General features: G+C 35.3%; 1 protein-coding gene across 3 annotated transcripts; it reads left to right on the plus strand.

Annotated features, from left to right (window-relative positions):
• Window positions 1-142: 142 nt before the first annotated feature.
• On the plus strand, window positions 143-18,414 carry LOC100265032 (RNA pseudouridine synthase 5). Of its 3 annotated transcripts, none has more exons than XR_787129.3 (14): window positions 143-362; window positions 456-513; window positions 806-833; window positions 969-1,015; window positions 1,125-1,215; window positions 2,436-2,601; window positions 4,706-4,793; window positions 7,162-7,246; window positions 11,221-11,296; window positions 11,519-11,586; window positions 15,177-15,246; window positions 16,791-16,869; window positions 17,570-17,830; window positions 17,938-18,414. XR_787129.3 is itself a non-coding variant. In XM_059742090.1 (14 exons), the coding sequence occupies exons 1-14, from the start codon at window positions 281-283 to the stop codon at window positions 18,085-18,087; spliced, it is 1,182 nt and encodes a 393-aa protein (XP_059598073.1). In that variant the 5' UTR covers window positions 143-280; the 3' UTR covers window positions 18,088-18,414. The 3 variants fall into 3 exon arrangements, 2 of the variants coding, with proteins under 2 accessions (XP_059598073.1, XP_059598074.1); XM_059742090.1 differs by having other exon boundaries at window positions 17,570-17,661; window positions 17,936-18,414; XM_059742091.1 differs by lacking the exon at window positions 1,125-1,215 and having other exon boundaries at window positions 305-362; window positions 17,570-17,661; window positions 17,936-18,414.
• Window positions 18,415-18,776: the final 362 nt, after the last annotated feature.

The following is an 18,776-nucleotide window of genomic DNA, read 5'->3' on the forward strand; positions in this document are numbered from 1 at the left end:
TTAACTTAAAAATGTTTTTGAAAAAAAAAAACGAGGTGTTTATTAAAATTTAAGAAACATCTTTAAAATTTGGAGAGGTGATTTTTCAAAAATACCGTCGTAAAGAATACTTTTCCACGACAAAAGGCACTCTAAATTGTATTGAATATCAAGTAATGAATGTCTAAAGGGCAAAAAAGTTGCCGCTAAGGACTGCAATCATATGTGATTTGAAGTGATTGTCAAGACTGATTCTGGGGAAACCCTTATACCTCCTGCCATTCTTCGTCCTATTCACAGAATGTCCAAGACATTCGGAGTCCCTTGGCCGGATTTCAACGACGGCTTAACCTACAACGACGTCGTCTCAGCCTCCGATTCTGGTAGGTATTCTTCCCTCTGCAATCATGTATACACTGAACTTGTATTGACCTTGATTCCAAGAAATTGACTTTTTTGTTTTCATTGTTTAATAGAGTTGACACTGATCGACTACTACTCCAGCAAGCACAAGAATTCCGCTCCCTTGCAAGGGTACTTGTATTCTAATCCCGTCATCGAAGTGTTCTTTATGTTCATCACCCGTTTGGTTGCCAAGAAATTGGAGGAAAATAAAATCAAAACATCACTTGACGGCCTAAACAGAAAAACTGTGCTCCACTTAGTCCATTACTTGGTTGAATTGGGTAACCAAAAGTTACATAGATGCAGTATTCAGAATTTTGTTACTTCCTTCAATTTTCTTGAGAAACAAACATGGGTTGTTACCGTAAACAATATGTAGGGTTCTCTCTCTCTAGTAATTTTGATCATTGTTATTGAGCAGATGGCTACAGCGGATCAACAAAGGACAGGTTCCCTTCTGAGACCATGAAAAGCGAGTTTGATTTTCTGAATAAATTGTTTTATTGAGTAGTTCTAGGATCCTAAGAGTTGTGTGCGTATGTTTTTTATTTTTTTGAAATTATATTTTATTTGTTTGTCTACAGATAACAGTCGATGGGACAGTTGTTACGGAGCCCAAGACAATTCTCAGGTTTTTGATGGAAATTAGCTTTTTAGATTGTATTCTTCGTTCCTTACTTCCTTGACAAATGACAAGATAGAAATCACTGTGTTGTTCATTGATATAATTGAATTTTTAGAGCTGGTTCAAAACTAGTCTATCACCGACTACCTTGGCAAGAGCCTGATGCACCATACTTGCTAGAGATTTTATATGAAGATGATGATGTGGTAATGTAAAAAATGACTACTTTTCACTTATTAAAATTACCTGGCTTTTGCATTAAATATATGTAACTGTTTTTTGTTTAAATTGAAGTTGGTAATTTGAATTATGTTTTTGACATATGGTATGTGTTTCAAAATGGTTGGAAATGACATTTTACTCTGTTAAATGGTCAAATGCCTAAGAACAAATGTGGTTCCCTACACCATAGTGGGTCTTCCACCCTTTTCTTCTGAATCCTCTCCTAGTCTAGAGAAATGTGGTTGCTACTTCTTGGTTGCAATTGTCTGAATTGTATAACTAAGGGGTAGGTTCCCCTCCCCACCAAATCTTCAATTGATCTCCACCAAGGTTTTGGCAAGCCCCTTTCCTTCCATCAATTGGCCTCCCAGAAATTTGACATATATTTACAGAGGACAAAATCACACCAAGAGGTGATCATAAAACAATCTTAAACTTTTATGGACCATGCTTCAATCTATGAAGTCTATGCCAAAATAAGTAGGGTATGACTTGTTGGCTCTGGTCATGTCTGCCAAAATGATAAACTTCAATGAATCACACTCGTGTTTGTTGCTGAGAAATTGAGGGTAAGGAAGAAAATATTTACTTTGAAACTTATGGTATTTTGGTCTCTATAAAATCAGTAGGTAAAGTTGGATGAGCAAAATAGTTTTTTGGGAATCAAGCTCATTTCATGCTGTTGTAGCTTCTAATAAATTATTTTTTAAAATGTTCTGAACATAAAAGAGCTTACTAAAATTTGTTAGTGTTTGGTTATTACATTTTAGAAGGGCCTTTAATGGTATTTGTGATAAAAAAAAATAAATGGATGATTTTGTCATTTTATAAATGAATAAATTTATAGATGTCCATATGAATTTTTTTTTTTGAGTAAATACTAGCTTTCAGAATCGTGTAGCTTTTACTAACAGAGCTTTTTAGTCCTGATGCTTCATATCAAGGACTTCTGAGGTGCAACCAAACGTAGGATAAAAGAGGTTGTACTGCTAAAAGGCTCTTTAAAACCTCACAAACAGTATGCCATACAGGACCTTGGTCTTGTGGAGGCTTTTATTTCCTCATGATAATGTCATTTATTGGGCTTTTCTTACTCACCAAACAAAGCATCAGAATATCTCTGTGTCAAATTTATCCACTAACTGTTTTCATCAATTTTGTTGTTAGATGTTGGGTAATGTGAAGTTGTGGTTTATGCATTCAGATTGCTCTAAATAAGCCTTCTGGTCTACAAGTTCTACCTGGTGGACTTTTCCAGCAACGGACTGTTTTGACACAGCTCCAATGGCGGGCCAACAAGCAAAACTCTTTGCCAGCATGCCAAGAATCACATTCTGTTCCTGTTCATCGCCTTGGAAGGGGCACATCAGGTTAGTGTTTTGAGTTGTGTGAAATAATTGAAACAAACCTGTGATTAGAATTTACCAGGAGACAAACCTCTCTTTGGCATCCTGTCATTGCGAACAAGTGTGGGTTGTAAAATGGCGGATGGAGTGCCAAGTCTGTGATAAGGACTTTGCAGTCATTCTTGGAAGCCACCTCTCTAGGTTATTGTTATTTATCTCATCATGTCTGATTCATCGTTTGATGTGTGTGCCTGCGATCAAATTTTGTGAAATATCTGCGGTGGGAGGATCAACCTTTTCTTTCCTTGCCCCAAAATTCTATCTTCTCCTAAGGGGAAATGACACTCCTACGTGTTCTTTGCCCTTATTAGAAGAGTCTCCTTCATGTAACTTTGAATTTTTTAGAAACCTCAAGAACTTTGATTTTTGTGGCCTTCCTTCTCTTCTTCCTACCTTGGAGAATGTTTATCTTTCCTGACAAGAGATATTGTTCACTCGGTCCTTAAAAATGACAAGCTCTTTCTACTCTAGTTATTTTTCTTAATCCCTTTTTAAGAGTGAGAGCTTGATCACTTCTTCCCTATCCAATGGAATCTGAAACACCCCATGATTCTCTGTCCCCCAAGTCAATGCTTTTGTATGGTTAGAGGTTCAACTTTAGAAACTGATACCTTATGAAGCCATCAGTTCTGGTAGATATATTATTTGTATGGTGAGTGTAGACACTGCAAAACTCTCTTTTTCTTTGGTGTTTTATCTTTTATAAGCTTTAGCATGGACTTCTCTTTGTCAAGGAACCATTGGATGGCTTCAGTAGATAAAGAGGGTGGATATGTCCTTATAGGGTTTTGACAAGAGCACAAGAAGTAGAATGTTCTGGAATCTTGCTATTTAAGCCACCACTTCTTGAGCAACTTGGTTGGAAAGAAATACCATGACCTTGGAAGGAAATAGGAGACCAACTGATGAGTCATGAGACAAGTTCAGGTTTTTTTATAACTCTTTCAGTGTTTATCACTAATTTACTGGGATGCTATGGATTGAGAGGCTGTTTTTGTCCACCAAGAAGAGAAGAGTGGATGCTAGGTGTCAGGGTTCCCCTTTCCAATGGTTTGCCTCAAACTCAATTTTGATGGATGTTCAATGGGATATCTGATCATTTGAGCATTGGAAGCATTGGCAGAGATCATAGAAATGAACTGATTGAGACATTTTTTCAACTGGCAATAATGGTTTTGCTATTGAAGCGGAGTTATTAGCTTTACTTAAGCATTTGAAAGAGGCCTCTTTGATTGGTGTTACCTAATGTACAAGGAGGACTCTTTGGAGGCAATTCTTGGGGGGCTGCAGGATGTAGAGGTCTTCGGTGCATGTTTTATGAATAGAATAAATCCCTGATTTTTCTAACAATATGGTTTTCCCTCTAACTTGGAGGCTTAGGTATGCTAATCAGGGAGTTGTCAGTCTTGCCAAGTTAGGAATCTATGTTTGTTGAGTTTGTCGCAGACTATCCCTCCTCAAGACTTTTGGTTAGGAGTAGTGCTTTTGTGTAGGGCAGTTCTTTTGATTTATATACTTTTGGGCTCTTGGTCTTTTTGCCTTTTTGAAGGATGTCTAATCTTTCCTTGCACTTATTTTCTGTCTTTCTAATATTTTATGTTACCTATAAAAAGAAACCCTGATTCAGTTATTTTAGAATAGTGTATTAGTTGACCTTGCAATACAAGGGAAAGCTCAAGGCTTGGAGCCTTTTTTACCCATTAGAAATGGTAGCTGATATGCATTTGGATGGAACTGTAGAATAAAAAAGAAAATAAGGATATTGGGACATAGAAAACATGTTTTTTCATCAGTTGCTAAAAATTCGTAGTTTAGCTCAAGACAATCTCTAGAATAGCAACAGACTTCTTGTTGCTGATGTGGAGTTGTTGTGTATAGCACTTTCAATAGTGGGAGTTTCTAGTTTCTTTGCTGGATCTAAAAAAGGCTCCTTTTTCTGCTACCTTGTTTATTTCAATCTCTTTTCCAATTTCTGTGTGGATTATTATAAAGTTATTGAACAGATTTTGATTGTTCTTCCTTAATGTTCTAGAGGTTCCAATCTCACTGGTTTTTTATTGTGTTATAGGAATATTACTCTGTGCAAAGACAAAGCTTGCCAAAACTCGCCTTGCAGCATATTTTGCAGATGGAACATCAGTTGTAGGGGGCAACAGGTTAGGTGATATAATTGTTCATGATTTCATCCTCTGTTTTCTTGCTTGAATAATGGTTTTCTCATTAATCATATTTGAGGTGAAAGTTGAAATCAATTAATAGTTGCTTGTTTCTTCAGAGCTGAAGAAATATGGACCTTCTTTTTGATGTAGTTAATTGAAGATTGTATTAAAGGGAAAAAAAAGAAGGTAAATGTGACGTATACAAAAAAGGCATGATGACACAAAAATTAGCAACCACACCCTACAAAGAGCCTAACTAGTCCACAGAGTCTAATAGCGACAAAGAACCATCCCAAATGTACATTCTAACCCAATCCCAAAAAAAAAAAAAACACAGGAAAGAATTTTTTATTATTTAGTTTAAACTTTCGCAATTGTCAAAGGCTCTCTTATTTCTCTCCCTCAAAATGGTCCAAAACAAGTACAATGACAACCTTCCAAGCCTTTTTTCTTTATTTTCCTACAACAGTTCCACACCAGCTCAAAAGAACCCCCCTAATTGAAGAGTGCATCACCCACTGTACGCTAAAAAGAACAAAAATCATCTGCCACAAAATGTGTGCTTTCAAATAATGAAGGAGAATATGTTCACCAGTTTCTTTCTTTACTTTGCACATGTAGCATCTATTAGGAATCCTCCAACCCCTCTGACTGAGTTGATCTGGAGTCAAAATCCTAGCCTAAGTTGCTTCTTAAGTAAAAAAACTTACTCTCATTGGCACCTAGGAATTTCATACTGTGTCATAAGGGAGCGACTCCACTCTCCTATTTGCCAAAGGGGGATAGAAAGACTTAAGTGAAAAGTTATCGTTCTTTGTAGCCAACCACACCATAATATCTTCAATGCCCAAAGTGGTCATACAAATTCAAAAAAGACTTCTACCTCCCAAAAAAATTACTGTTCTTTGTAGCCAACCATACCATAATATCTTCAATGCCCAAACTAATGGAGTGGTCATACAGCTTCCCAGAAAAAGACTTCTACATCCTCTAATTCCCAATCATGCAACTACCTAATAAACCTAGGGCCCCAATTACAATTGTCCCAAACATCAACCACCTAAGCATTTTTTGAAGGGGCTATAGGATAGAGGTCCAAAAATGATTCCCTCAAAGGTGTGTCTCCCACACCATTTGCCTTTCCAAAACTAACCTTAAAACCTATTTTATCCTTGAAAGTTGGCCAACCACCTCTAATTGCCTTCCATACCCGCTCTCCATTCCCCTCGCTCACTTCTTTAGTGCACCTCCCGCCTTCTTCTTGCCCATACTTGCCTATAATTATCGCTTTCCATAGAGGATTCCTTTCACTCACAAATCTCCAAGACCATTTTCCCAAAAGAGCCTCATGGACCTTGAGTTGTGGTAGTGTTTAGGAATTAAGAAGCTCATCTGGTTTAACTCCTTTTGTTGGGTCATTGAGAAATCCATGCAAAAAACTATTTGCAGTTCAATGAAGCTCTAACTATGGCTTTTGAGATTAAACATGAATTCTCTGAAAGTAGGAAGATGTAAAAACTTTTTAAATCCTTAATCATTGAAAGGCTTATTTTGTAAAAGTGTGCAATTGAAGTTTACTTTATAATTCTGTTGTATTCAGCAAAAAAAGATGAAACTTGTAGCTCTAAGAATGTTTTCTAATATATCATTTGTAACTTTAGTTTTTGAACTTGTTAAAGCAATTTTAGTATCATAAAATAAACTTGGCAGGAATGTTTGGTTTGTGGGAACTAGGGTTAAGAATGGGTATCACGTTCCCATCTTTATGAAAAATGAAATGATGCTTTTGTCCCATTTATGATGATTAAGAATGATGAATGTGTTCCTGAGATTTTATCTTTAAAAAAAAGGGATAGCAAGCTTGTCACAAGTTTCCAATACCCATTTTCTTGGTTCCTGACATATTCAAATGCTGGAATGGGCCTCAAAATAGCAACTTGATTACTGGACATCTCATTCCTAGTAACAGGATACCTATTCTCAACTTATATTATTGTTCACTAAATGGGCCTCAAAATAGCAACTTGGTTACTGGACATCTCATTCTTAGTAACAGGATACCTATTCTCAACTTATATTATTGTTCACTAAATGTGCCTTGAAAGCTCCAAATATTCAAAGTGTACAGAAGTTTGAAAGTATTTCAAGTTAAATCCTGATGTAGTTTACATTTTTCTGATTCTATAACAACTGGAACAATTGGAACCTATCTGGTAAATAAATAAAAATACAATTAGAACAAGGTACTCTCATTTGTTCATGTGTTGTCTATTTAGTATTATTCATGAAGTCTTTCTTCATCAAATGCTGCTCTTCCATCAGAATATGCTTCAATTAGAAAAGCTTACCATCTCCACATGTACAGAGATGCTGATATGAAGTCGAGGACAATGAGGAAAATATCAAAGATATATCGGGCACTAGTAAATGGCATACTTGACAAGGATGAGGTAGCACCCTAACACAACATTGCTTTGAAAAAATATATATGGTGACTTCGTGCTTGTCTGATAGATAAATATACATATGTACATACATACATACATACATGCATACATACATATATATATATATATATATATATATATATATATATATATATATATATATATAAAGTGAAGAAAAATGTTTAAAAAAAGAAGAAGAAGAAAATAATCCCCATATTAAAAAAAGTGTTAAGGTAAACAGAGTGGGAAAATATCCTCTGACTCTTTGGTTTAAAAGAAAATTTGCTATAACAATTGAGGCTGAAAATAAATTCATATGTTTTGTTGCATATTCCAATCATTTTCATACAAGTTTCTGCAACCAGATAAATGGTTACTCTATTTTTTATTGTTTTAAATTGTTACAACCAAACAAATTTGGCTGTTTTCTGTTTTCTGAAAATTGGTCCAGTTAACCTTACCAAAAATTTGGCTGTTTTATGTTTTCTAAAAATTGTTCCAGTTAACCTTACCAAACATTGTTTTGGATTTGAAGAATATTTTTTGTTCTGCCAAAATATTTTGTGCTCTTGTTCTCAAAACATATTCCTCAAAACTGTTTCCAGAAAACAAAACAAAATATGGCCAAAGAATTTCAGTGGCTATTGATTATCAACAGGATTGGATAAACATGAACTTGAACACCTGTGCCAGTGATGAGTATGAATCTCATGGCAGTTTCACTAACATGGAAAAGGAATTTGAGGAGGATAAAATCAGTCAATATTAATACAAACACATATATGACACATGGAGGAAGCATACATCATGTTTCCACAAATTTAAAGAATAATATAGGAGTTTGCAAAATGATGAGGAAATTATCTGCAGTATCCAGAATCTTTATGTAGTATTAACCTATAAACAATTTGGTTACACAAACCTAATGTGATTATGGGTTCTATTCTAGTATCATCAAACTCCCTGAGAGTTTGTTTTCCTTTTCTTTCTTTCATGGGGGTTGGCTGGAACAGGCTGAGGGTTGGATTTAAATTTCTTCTTCTTCTTCTTCTTCTTCTTTGTCTTTTTGTTAATTTTTTTTGGGATTGAATATATGAAAACAGTAGTGTAATGTAATATTATTGACTTTGAATAACAGTGAAGATTCAAAGCAACAAAATATCATTAGTAAAAGTTAGCAGAACATTTCATTTAAAGAGGCAGTTCAAGGTTAACTAATATAGAATATATAGTTCTTATTTTTTGGGTTGCTCATCCTAGCTATAACGTTCCAGAGATTGAACTTGCTCAGTAATGCTTGGAATTTCTAAAGCTAACTAAGTGGACTCAAACATGTGGTGTCACTAGAAGTTTTTATTACCCTCCCCAAAAGCTAATATATCAATTTAAAACTACCTAGTGAAGGAAAGATATAAAACACTCCAAATTGGAGAAGATTGTAGCTTGTGATAGAAACAAGGTTTTACACAATAGCAAACTTTGTTATCGTCTCACAACAAAAGCTATTGTTCTTTGTCTTTAGGGGTTTATTTGACTTCTTCAAGTATCGTGGTAATCAAACTTATTAAAGTATTTTTGATAAGAAAAAAAGAAAGAAAAAAAATTTAAAGTATTGAAATAAGAGTTGAACTGACACCTCATTGATATAAAATATTATCAATTTTGATTACTAGTTCCTAGGCACAACTGGAAATTGTGCAAGATGGCTTTGGTGATTGTTAGGTATTGTTTATCATCAGGGAAAACACCTAATGCAATTACTCTAAACATGCGAAGTGCTTGACTGGAATGACTTGGTCAGTCTTTTTACTGTATGTAACTGAGTGATGTTGGCATGTGCATAGTGTCTGATCCTTGTATATCCTTTTTTCCTATGAGAATTTTAGGGTAGGGAGATTCTCCTCCTTTCTCTCTTCTCCCTGCTCTTTTCTTGTTTCTCTCTCAATAAGGATTTTATAGGCAGTGCAATTAATCCCCTTTCTTAGAGATTTATTTTTCTACTACTACTTTTTCCATTACACTCATATTCAGGGCCACTTTTACAAGGAAAAGAAGAAAGAAAAATTGGGTGTTGATACATCAAAAGTAAGAAGTCCTTTTTGTTAGTTGGAGTATATGTTCATATTTAGCAGACATGAATGATGTTAGTTGTTTAATAAGAATATGTGCATGCATATGAAACCGCTTGAGGCTACATAAAACCTTTTCCACTATTTGCTCTAACTAGGACCATTTCAGACGAGAACCATCACGTCATATTTGAAAGACTTGGCCCAAGTTCTTTTTAACTTGCTCTTTTCCATGTAGCGGATTTGATTTGTTCCAATTCATTTCTTCTTGTTGTAATTGGGACTTCACTGTGCATGATTAAACTATCTTAGCCAATGCCATTTCTATGTTGTCATTAGTTTATGATGCTTCTAGCTTCTCAAAAATGTATTGTGTCAGAAAAATTAGGTTAATCCAATCTAAGGTAATTACCCTAGACAGGGGGGTGAGGTGATAGTCTATTTTTGTAAATTTAAATTGTATGAATGCAAGAGACAATTATATGCAAATATATAATAAAACAATATAAAAACAATTATATATAAAGTAAAAGAGTAGGGAAGAGAGAATGCAAACACAATATTTTTATAGTGGTTTGGCGCAACCCGGCCTACATCCACTCTCCTCTAGCTTCCATCCCAAACTAGAGGTTCCACTAATTTAAGGCTTCCAAATCAAGCCTTCAAGCAATACAATTGGATTATGGTTCCAATCCACCCTCTTGGACTTTTGGCTCTAAGCACCCTTTACAAACCTCAAGAGATACCTCACTCTTGAATATCCCCTCAAGTGATATCTCACACTTAGATTCTTCCTCTCAAAGATTTACAAATGAATAAAGGATTTCACAAAATCCTAGTACAAAACTTTAAGACTCAAATGATACAAGAAAACTATGATTGAATGATGCACTAATGATATGCAAGTTTTAGAATAATGGTGCACTAAAAAATACTCTCTCAAGGCTCCAATATATTCAAGAAAGGTTTAGGAAGGTTGAGCTCATGAAATAATGAAGATTGAAACTTTTTCATAGAGGAAAAAAGTCAAACTAGCCTTTGGAGGTTCGACCGGCCAAGCTGGGGGTCAATCGATTGACTAGCCGTTAGTATTTAATGTTTGACAGGTGACCATTGGACATAAACTGCGCCTTGATCGAACCTCGACTGGTTGAACAACCGTTGTGGAAGAGAGAAGGTTTTTTGCATCCCTCGACCGGTTCTTCATCCGGTTCAACCAGTTGAGTTGTTTTTGGCTCAACAACCAACTTTTTCAACTTAAAACCTTTTAAACAAGTTTGGAAAACATTTGACACAAGGTTTTAGTTAAAAACATGAAAGTATCCAATTTTAAAGGATTTAAAATGAAAACACTCTTGGATGATTTTGATGTATAAATAAAGAATGTAATGCATGAAAATCCTAGTGCATCAACAACCTTACAAAGAGATCTTATGAAGTTTGGGTATTGAAAAACACTTCTTTTTGAGGTCTTCTTCTTCTTCATGATTTCTCTTTGGCTTGATTTGTCTTTGTGATTGCCACTTTGGAAATCGTCTTGCCTAATCACACTTGAATTATAATCAATAGTTCTAAACCTTGTTTTGTTATCATCAAAACTGAAATTAACCAAACCTTGGTTTCACATGTTGGTTTCTTATTCAATCCTTTTCTTTGTTTTGCCACTTATCATCTCAACACCCTCATTTTCTTTGTGCTTGTTTTATGAATAGTGGTTCTTGATTGCCCAACATTCTCTACAATAAAGCATTTGTAATGTGGCTTATCCAGTTTCTGATTAATGGGATGGTTCTCTTGGGGTCCATTCTCTTTCTCTTATAATTTCTCATTTGAGAAATTCTTCAAAATCTTTATTCTATTAGACAATGCTGGTATGGTTTTATGTAAAAGCATACTTTTGCATCACAGATTGTTATCGAGCAGCCAATCGGAATGGTGCAATATCCTGGGGTTGCCAAAGGGCTGTATGTTGCTTCTCCCTCAGGTTTCTTCAATTATATATCTTGTTTAATCAATTTGCTAGTTTTATTTAGATGCTCTATCATAGCTTGAAATACATGATTGTAGTTTTTTTGGCATGTTTACAATGTCCATTACTAGGTACCACTTTCATAGAATCATTTGCTTGCATAATACTGTTTGATTTTCCATTATCTTACTGTTCCTGTTATGTTTTCTTTTGTCGCACTTTCGATGTTCTGACTAGGGAAACCAGCTTTGAGTAAAGTTTCCATTCTTGAGAGAGATGTTCAAGGAGACCACATGATTGTCCAGGTACTCTGGTTTTGAATTGTATATTGTTTGTCATCTGGTTTTCTTTCCCTGGCTCTTGAATGATAATATAATTGATAATTTCATTATCCAACATTATGCTAGAAAAATGGATTTTCTTGTTATAAATGTATGTATGCATGAGGTATCCCCCTGTTTACATTTTGAGTATTAAAAAAGGGAACTCTTATAACCACAAAGGCGATGGTAGGTTGGTAGCACAGATCATATTCCCTTACTACTTTTAATAGTTGCTTCCAGTGGTCTAAGTGTGAATAATCATTGGTTAAAATGTTGGTAGAAGTTATCATAAAATAGCAACGATGCAATCCTATTCTGTCATTCCAGTTTATTGGTGGACTCTTGTCATTTCAAGTTTGGTTGTTCCCAATGGTGATTATAAATGTAAATTTTGGAGAGGGATCAATGGAAAGAAATGATAACAAATTGGAAATCAGGTAGTATAGAACATATATGGTGTCTCTGTGCAGTTTTTCTTGGCAGAGTTTTTGATGGTAGAATTGTATTCTGCCATCAGTTTATTTGAAGACTACCTTGCTACTTAAGAGTCTTTCACTTCAAGTGGTTGGAGATAATGTAAATGGAAATTAGGTAGTAACATGTGCAGTGGTATTATTCATAACTTTCCTTGCTAGGGCCCATGATGGAAACCATATGGAACTCGAGATTTAATCACTTAGCTTGAGATAACTACATAGTTAATGACTGACTGTGTTACAATTGAAGCTTCTCATGGCTTCTCTCATTGAAATCTACTTCCCTTATTTTGAGACCAAGAGTGGCTTCATATTACATTCAATATGAATATAAGAAATGGTCAATATTTTAATACCCTTGACTCTTTGGTGGAGACTTAATGCTTGGAGGTGGGGATATGAAGCATGTTGCGTCATATTTGTCGTCTTTTTCTTGTATGATTGTTTTGGAGTCTTTTGTGCACTCCAACTTCTCAGTTGAATATAAGAAATGGTGAAGTTTGTTAACCCTATGTGAATAATGAAACTTCTTTATTTCAATGAGAAGTAATGACATTATTTACCCATCTTTTCTAATTCTTTCCATTTTCCAAAACAATTGCAAATTCTACATGTTCTGAAAATAGCAAAATTTAAAGAAGCTGACAGTATTGTTTTCCCAATTATTTTTTATTTTTACTCTATTGTTCAATTTAAAATCTAACATCTCTAACAGCAACCTCACAACTCTCTTAGGTAATGGTAGTACATCTATAATATTCCTATCATTAGTGTAATTTGACTCTTCACTGAATTCAAAACATTGAAAATTAATACTCATAATGGAGATTTGAACAGGAGCTAGAATAGCACCATTTAGAAGGTCATGAACCATAAATGTGTGTCTCTAATTCATAAAGAGTAGTGTTGTTATTGCAACTATCCCTCTATAATGCACATGATTGTATCATGCTTCTTGTTGCACATTGTCCTTGTCCATTCTTTCAGTTATTTGGATGGCAATTACAATTTTTCTCAAAGAATTTGATGGTAGTGGTTTTTCTTTTTACTGGATGAGTGTAAAATTTGAATTATTTGTAAAGGAAAATGTTAAATGCCTGCCTTTTCTCTCCACACCCAATGCTCTTTGTTTTTTGTTTTATATGAGGCGGGTGCAGTCTGCAGAGAAAAGTTGGACGTGTTTAAAATCACCCTTCTCAGAAAATGGTGTTAGAGATTTGCAAGCAAAAGGGATCCTCTTTGGAAACAGGTGATTATAGAGAAGTGAGGCAGGGTTATGGAGTGGATGTGTAGAAAGAAATCAAGGGTGGTTGGGCGGTCTTCAAAGGTAGAACAAGTATAAGGTGGGTTTTGGGAGCAGGGCAAAGTTCTAGAAGGATAGATGGTGTGGGGACACTCCTTTGAGGAAGACTTTCCTAGAGCTCTACTCTATAGCCCTACAAAAAGCGCATGGGTATTTGATGTATGGGACAAGGGTAGTTGGAGCCCTAGGTTTATAAGATAGTTGCATGATTGGGAATTAGAGGATGCTGAAGTTTTCTTTGGGAGGTTGCATGAGCATTCCATTTGTATGAACATCAAAGATAATTTGGTGAGGTTGTTTACAAAGAATGGCATCTTTTTAGTTAAATCCTCTATTCCTCTTTATCATATGGGAAGGCAGAGGTGTTTCCATTTGGCATCGGAACTCTTGGGTGCCATCAAGGGATAGCTTCTTTGCTTGGGAAGTTACTTGCGGCAAGATTCTAATTCCAGATCAGCTCAAAATGGTTGGAAGATCCCAAACAAATGTTATATGTGCAAAGAAGAAGAAGAAATGGTTAACCATATTCTCCTTTATTGCTTGAAAGTAGACTATTTGTGGCAACTAATTTATGCTCTTTTTGGTGTGCAATGGGTGAGGCACTCTTCAATTAGGGGTGCTCTTTTGAGTTGGCACAGGTCCTTTGTAGGACAAAAGAGGAAAAAAGGTTTGGAAGACTGCTCTATTGTGTTTGTTTTGAATAATTTGATGGGAGAGGAACAAGAGTGCTTTTGAAAATTGCAAAAAAGAAATAGACCAAGCAATTAGACATTCTTTCTTGTATTTCTTTTTGGAATGAGTTAAGAGTGTCTGATGGGGATTCTTGTCTATGTTGGACTTTGTGAATTGGTTAGTCTTAGGTAGGTAACAGTTGCCTTTTTTTTGTGTCTTCCTACTGTTTTTTGGCCTTTTGGCTTCTTTGTATACGTCATGTATGCTTACATGCACTTTCTTTTGTTGATAATACAATCATTATCTACCTATAAAAAATGAAGTAAAATAGAGTCATCTCTAGGAGTTTAGAGGAGAGGGGGTGTGCAGGCACCGAAGATAAGACCGAATTGCCTCCTGGCCTATACAATAGTGTGTATGGACACATTATCTTTTGATAATTCGTTTAACTTGCATATGTTAATGAGTCCCACTTTGTCCAAATGAGTGCACTATAAACTTCTCTCTATTCTTACTATGCCAGCATAATGCTAGAGACCAAGCAACTAACTGACCACTGTTCAATAATTCTCAGGAACTAAATGATCACTGTGAGTTAGATACACTATTGTTGTATTTCTTCTATAAAGGAAACAATCTTATAGCTGCTCCATTTGTTGGTAGGCAAGCAAATTTGGATTTGAGTGTTATTTTAATGAACTACTATTCCCAATTTTAATTGAAAGAAGGAAGAAACCTGAATAGCTTTCAGCCTTAAACAAAATTTGAGTTTCAACTCAAATTTTAGACCTAGAATATTCTAGACTCTCCATATTAACATTGAGTTTCATCCGAACTTTACAATTATTGAATTAACAATATCAAAATTGTAATGATAGTACCTGAATATCAAAATTGTAATATCAGATTTAGCCAGAAATTTTGGTTAAAATTTAAAAATCTCATCCCAAATTTCAATTGGAAATCAGGAAAAGGCAGATGACTTCCATATTCAAGGTTTTCTATGCAAAAACATTTAGAAGGAAAATAAAGAGATGTAGCAATTGGTGTAAGCAAGAATGATATGCTGTTCTTATCATATCTCCCATTATTGTTTCATTCTCTCTTGATATGTTTAACAGGTTGAGATTCAGTCAGGACGGCCACATCAAATTCGCATTCATCTTTCTTTCATAGGGCACCCACTGTTAGGTAAATTTCAAAGTTTTGATTCTTAATGGTACCTCAGTTTTGGATGAATTTGGAACCTCTCTTTCTGTCAAGTAACGCTTGCTGAAGGGAAAAAAATTGTTCTTTTGTGGAGAAAGGGTTTAGAATATGCTTTTTAAAAGAAAAAAAAAATGAAGAATCAAACAAGATTTTATTCAAATTAAAGGAACAAAAAATGGACATCAACTTGTTAATGCCTTGATGATGCTGGTGAAGAGAGAATGTCTTTCTACTGAATGGTTTGCTTTTTGTCAACCAATATATTCTGATGGGGAAACAAGATGCTACAAGACGCTACATACATTCTTACATTTTTTTCATTTAAAATTTTTTTTTGACAACTTGTGTTTGTTTTATGGATAGATATCTGAATCTGAATTATTCATTGATTGATGAAAAATTACATAAATAAGGAAGACTATTCTATTTACAGTAGTGTTTTGATTCTAAGAATACTGTCTTGTTTGGAAGATTTCTTTGAGGGATAGAGTCCTCTGAGGGGAATGGCTTTGGAGGTTTTCTAGGGAAAGTAATACTCTTTGGCATAAGGTAACATTGAGTATCCTTTTCTGTAAATGTAGATATTATTGCATCAAATGATCTTAAAAACTCAAAGATGAATATCAATAATGATTTGCAAGTGTTAGTTTTTTCATAAATAAAATCCAACAGCCTTTTAAATAAGATTTCTTGCAAAGTATAGCTGTTAGGCACAATTTCCCGATGGCAGTTGATAACCTAAGTAGCCATTATTAATTGCAGTCATAGATGACCAAGACTCAGAATTCTCATCCGGTTGACTGATTGGTCGATTGTTGGATCAACCACTTGCTTAGCCGGTAAGTTATCCACTAGATGCTGCCAAAATCTAGCCATTCGAGCAACCAGTCCATAGGTGTTGACCACCTGGTCAATTGCCTAGTAGTCCTTTTGAGCTGGTAAAAAATAAAATAAAATCATGGTTTGAATTGGTTCAATTTGAGAACTTAATATTGGAAGACCCCTTTTAAATTATGAAAATGTGTCAAAACATAAGTTTTTAACCTTGTATGGATCAAACTCATTTTTCATAGAAATACTTCAATAATGCAAAAATAGGTTCTGTTAGGAAGTCTTTAAAAAAGTTTATTCTTGTTTTTTTGTAAAAAAATGGTGAGTTTTTAATGGTCAAATTTTAAGGTTTTCTTACCCACTCTAATTGCACCTTGACCTAGCTTAAAAGAGAACTTCTATATATATAGTCTTGAAAAAGCCTTCTCTTGCCCTTTTAGTTTCTTTACTTGTAATCATCCTTCTTGAGTATCTTTAAGAAACCTTGGGCAATTATATATTTCTTGCTTGGTGAATAAACTATATGCAAGAAGTGTTCATGGGTCACTTGTGGAAGTTCTCTGGATATTTACATCTCATTGTTGTTTCTCTAATCAATTGGTTAATTTGGCATCTTCTGAATTGTAATTTTTTTGTTTCAGTTATTCACTTGAATAAGTTCCTAGAGTATGATGCTTTTGTTTGCCATCTGTTAGGTGATCCTCTTTATGTTCCTGGTGGTCAACCAAAGTGCTGTGATGCTGAATTTACCAATGAAAGTTATGCACTAGACGGGTACAGAAATGTCCATATAAATATTGCTACATATCTCCTTGTGTTTTCCCTTTTCATTATTTGATTAATAATTAGTCCACTGGTGGAATATTTTTGGCATATGCTAAACTTTGCTTCATTATTATTCACCAGAAAACCATGCACATACAATACATACACAATTATATGCATTCTGCATATGTAGATATGTATAAGTCAGGCTTTCTTAAGTGAGGGAATCCATGTATGCGACTAAAGAAGTATGTTCCACAATTAACATGTTATGAGACTGCAGTTGCCCAGCTGTAACTGGCCTTTTCACCATAAGATGCATCAAATCTGACATTCTGTGTATTATTTTGTCATGCCTTGAACATTTTGTTTCTTATCTCCAAAACTCACATTGTTGAAGATGGAACTGAAATATGCATTTTTCTATTATCTTACATTTAGTCTATGCAAACTCAGATGCAAACTTTTGGGTCACTTAGCTAAAGGTTTGAACTCGGACATGACAAGCTCATACCAAAATCAGACTTCTTTAGGATCCTTTTCTAAATCTAGATATCTAGGTGTCCTGAGTTATGGTAATGATTAAAAGATATTCAATATAACATGGATGATGGCATCGTGTGTTCAGATATTTTATTCTGCAAATTAGCTGTTTTACAGTGGGGTTTGTTTCTGAGTTTTGACTGCAATTTGTTTTGCACTTGTACAGAGGGTATCAACGGCCAGTGAAACCTGTTCCTGGAGATTGTGGATACCATTTGCATGCACATCAATTGGTTCTTTCCCACCCGACCACAAATGAGGAAAGTATTGAGAGGATAATTTGGTGCTAGAAAAAGCATTGCATGTTCATCGATTGTGTGAAACAGGATTGGACTAATTTAATTTCCATGGGATACCAAAACCTAATTTGTTCAGTTTGCATGGATAGAGAGGATGAAATGGGAAAACACTCAAAAGAGGCAATAGCGTGCGATTAACATTCTTCTTTTTAACTCTTCTATTTTATCTGCCCAATACATTAATGGGACAAACATTAAAAGTTTTCATCGATCTCTTTTGCAATTGCAAATGCAGGTGATTAAAATCACTGCCCCTCTCCCACCTGTCCTAAGAACTAGAGGCGAGGAAGAGGAACTGACCGAGGCTGAGGCTGAGGCTGGAGAGGTCGACCTTGGCAGCGGAGATGGTTTCAGACTCATTTCTGACACCAGTGCCCATACCTGAACCCAGTAGCTGCGCGTGCCGAGTATGTTGAACTCAGTTTTGAGTGCGGATCAACAAAACGGACGCCTACGTCTTCTTCAATCAGCCTTGAATTCAACCTCGGCTTGAGGGAGCCAGCCTGAATGAGGTCAAAGTTTTGACTTACGTAACATAATGCAGTGTATTGATATCACATTCAACCCATCCCTACTCGATTGAAAGAACGAACATCTACAGAGACACAAATCTAATATTATTGGGTATGGATGCTTCAACTATTAAATTATTTATTGTCAGTTACTGTGAAAATACTAATAAGCATTTACGTTGGTTATTGTGTTAGCTATACTTACTGGGATTTGTTATATTAGAGAGATGAAAGGGTGTACAGGCGCGTCCTAGCACAAAAGCTCTAAGCTCTGCAGGCCTCTCTCCAAAATAATAATAATAATATCACGCACACATTACGGACGGCGCCTCATAGGTCCAAACTTTACTACTACAGCAGTAACCCTCTTTTACTTTTCTTTTTCCTATCTGGTTTCTGGACATTTAGCATGGTAAGCCTTAAGGAGGAAATTTTCAGCACTTCGAAACTTAAGCTAAACCGTTAGAAATGAAATTCACAAAACAACCTAATCCAACCCTACCGCTACCAACTTCTCAGGGGATTGACTTTGTTGACGAAATGGCGGAATGCTCCAGAGACT

This window comes from Vitis vinifera, chromosome 13 (assembly GCF_030704535.1).
Source record: "Vitis vinifera cultivar Pinot Noir 40024 chromosome 13, ASM3070453v1".
In the NCBI taxonomy this organism is placed as follows: Eukaryota; Viridiplantae; Streptophyta; class Magnoliopsida; order Vitales; family Vitaceae; genus Vitis; species Vitis vinifera.

Coding starts and splice junctions, on each gene's coding strand:
- LOC100265032 (XM_059742090.1), top strand. CDS start 281: ATGTCCAAGACATTCGGAGTCCCTTGGCCGGATTTCAACGACGGCTTA. Junction 1,016..1,124: donor GAGCCCAAGACAATTCTCAG/GTTTTTGATGGA, acceptor TTGAATTTTTAG/AGCTGGTTCAAAACTAGTCT. Junction 7,247..11,220: donor GCATACTTGACAAGGATGAG/GTAGCACCCTAA, acceptor TTTGCATCACAG/ATTGTTATCGAGCAGCCAAT.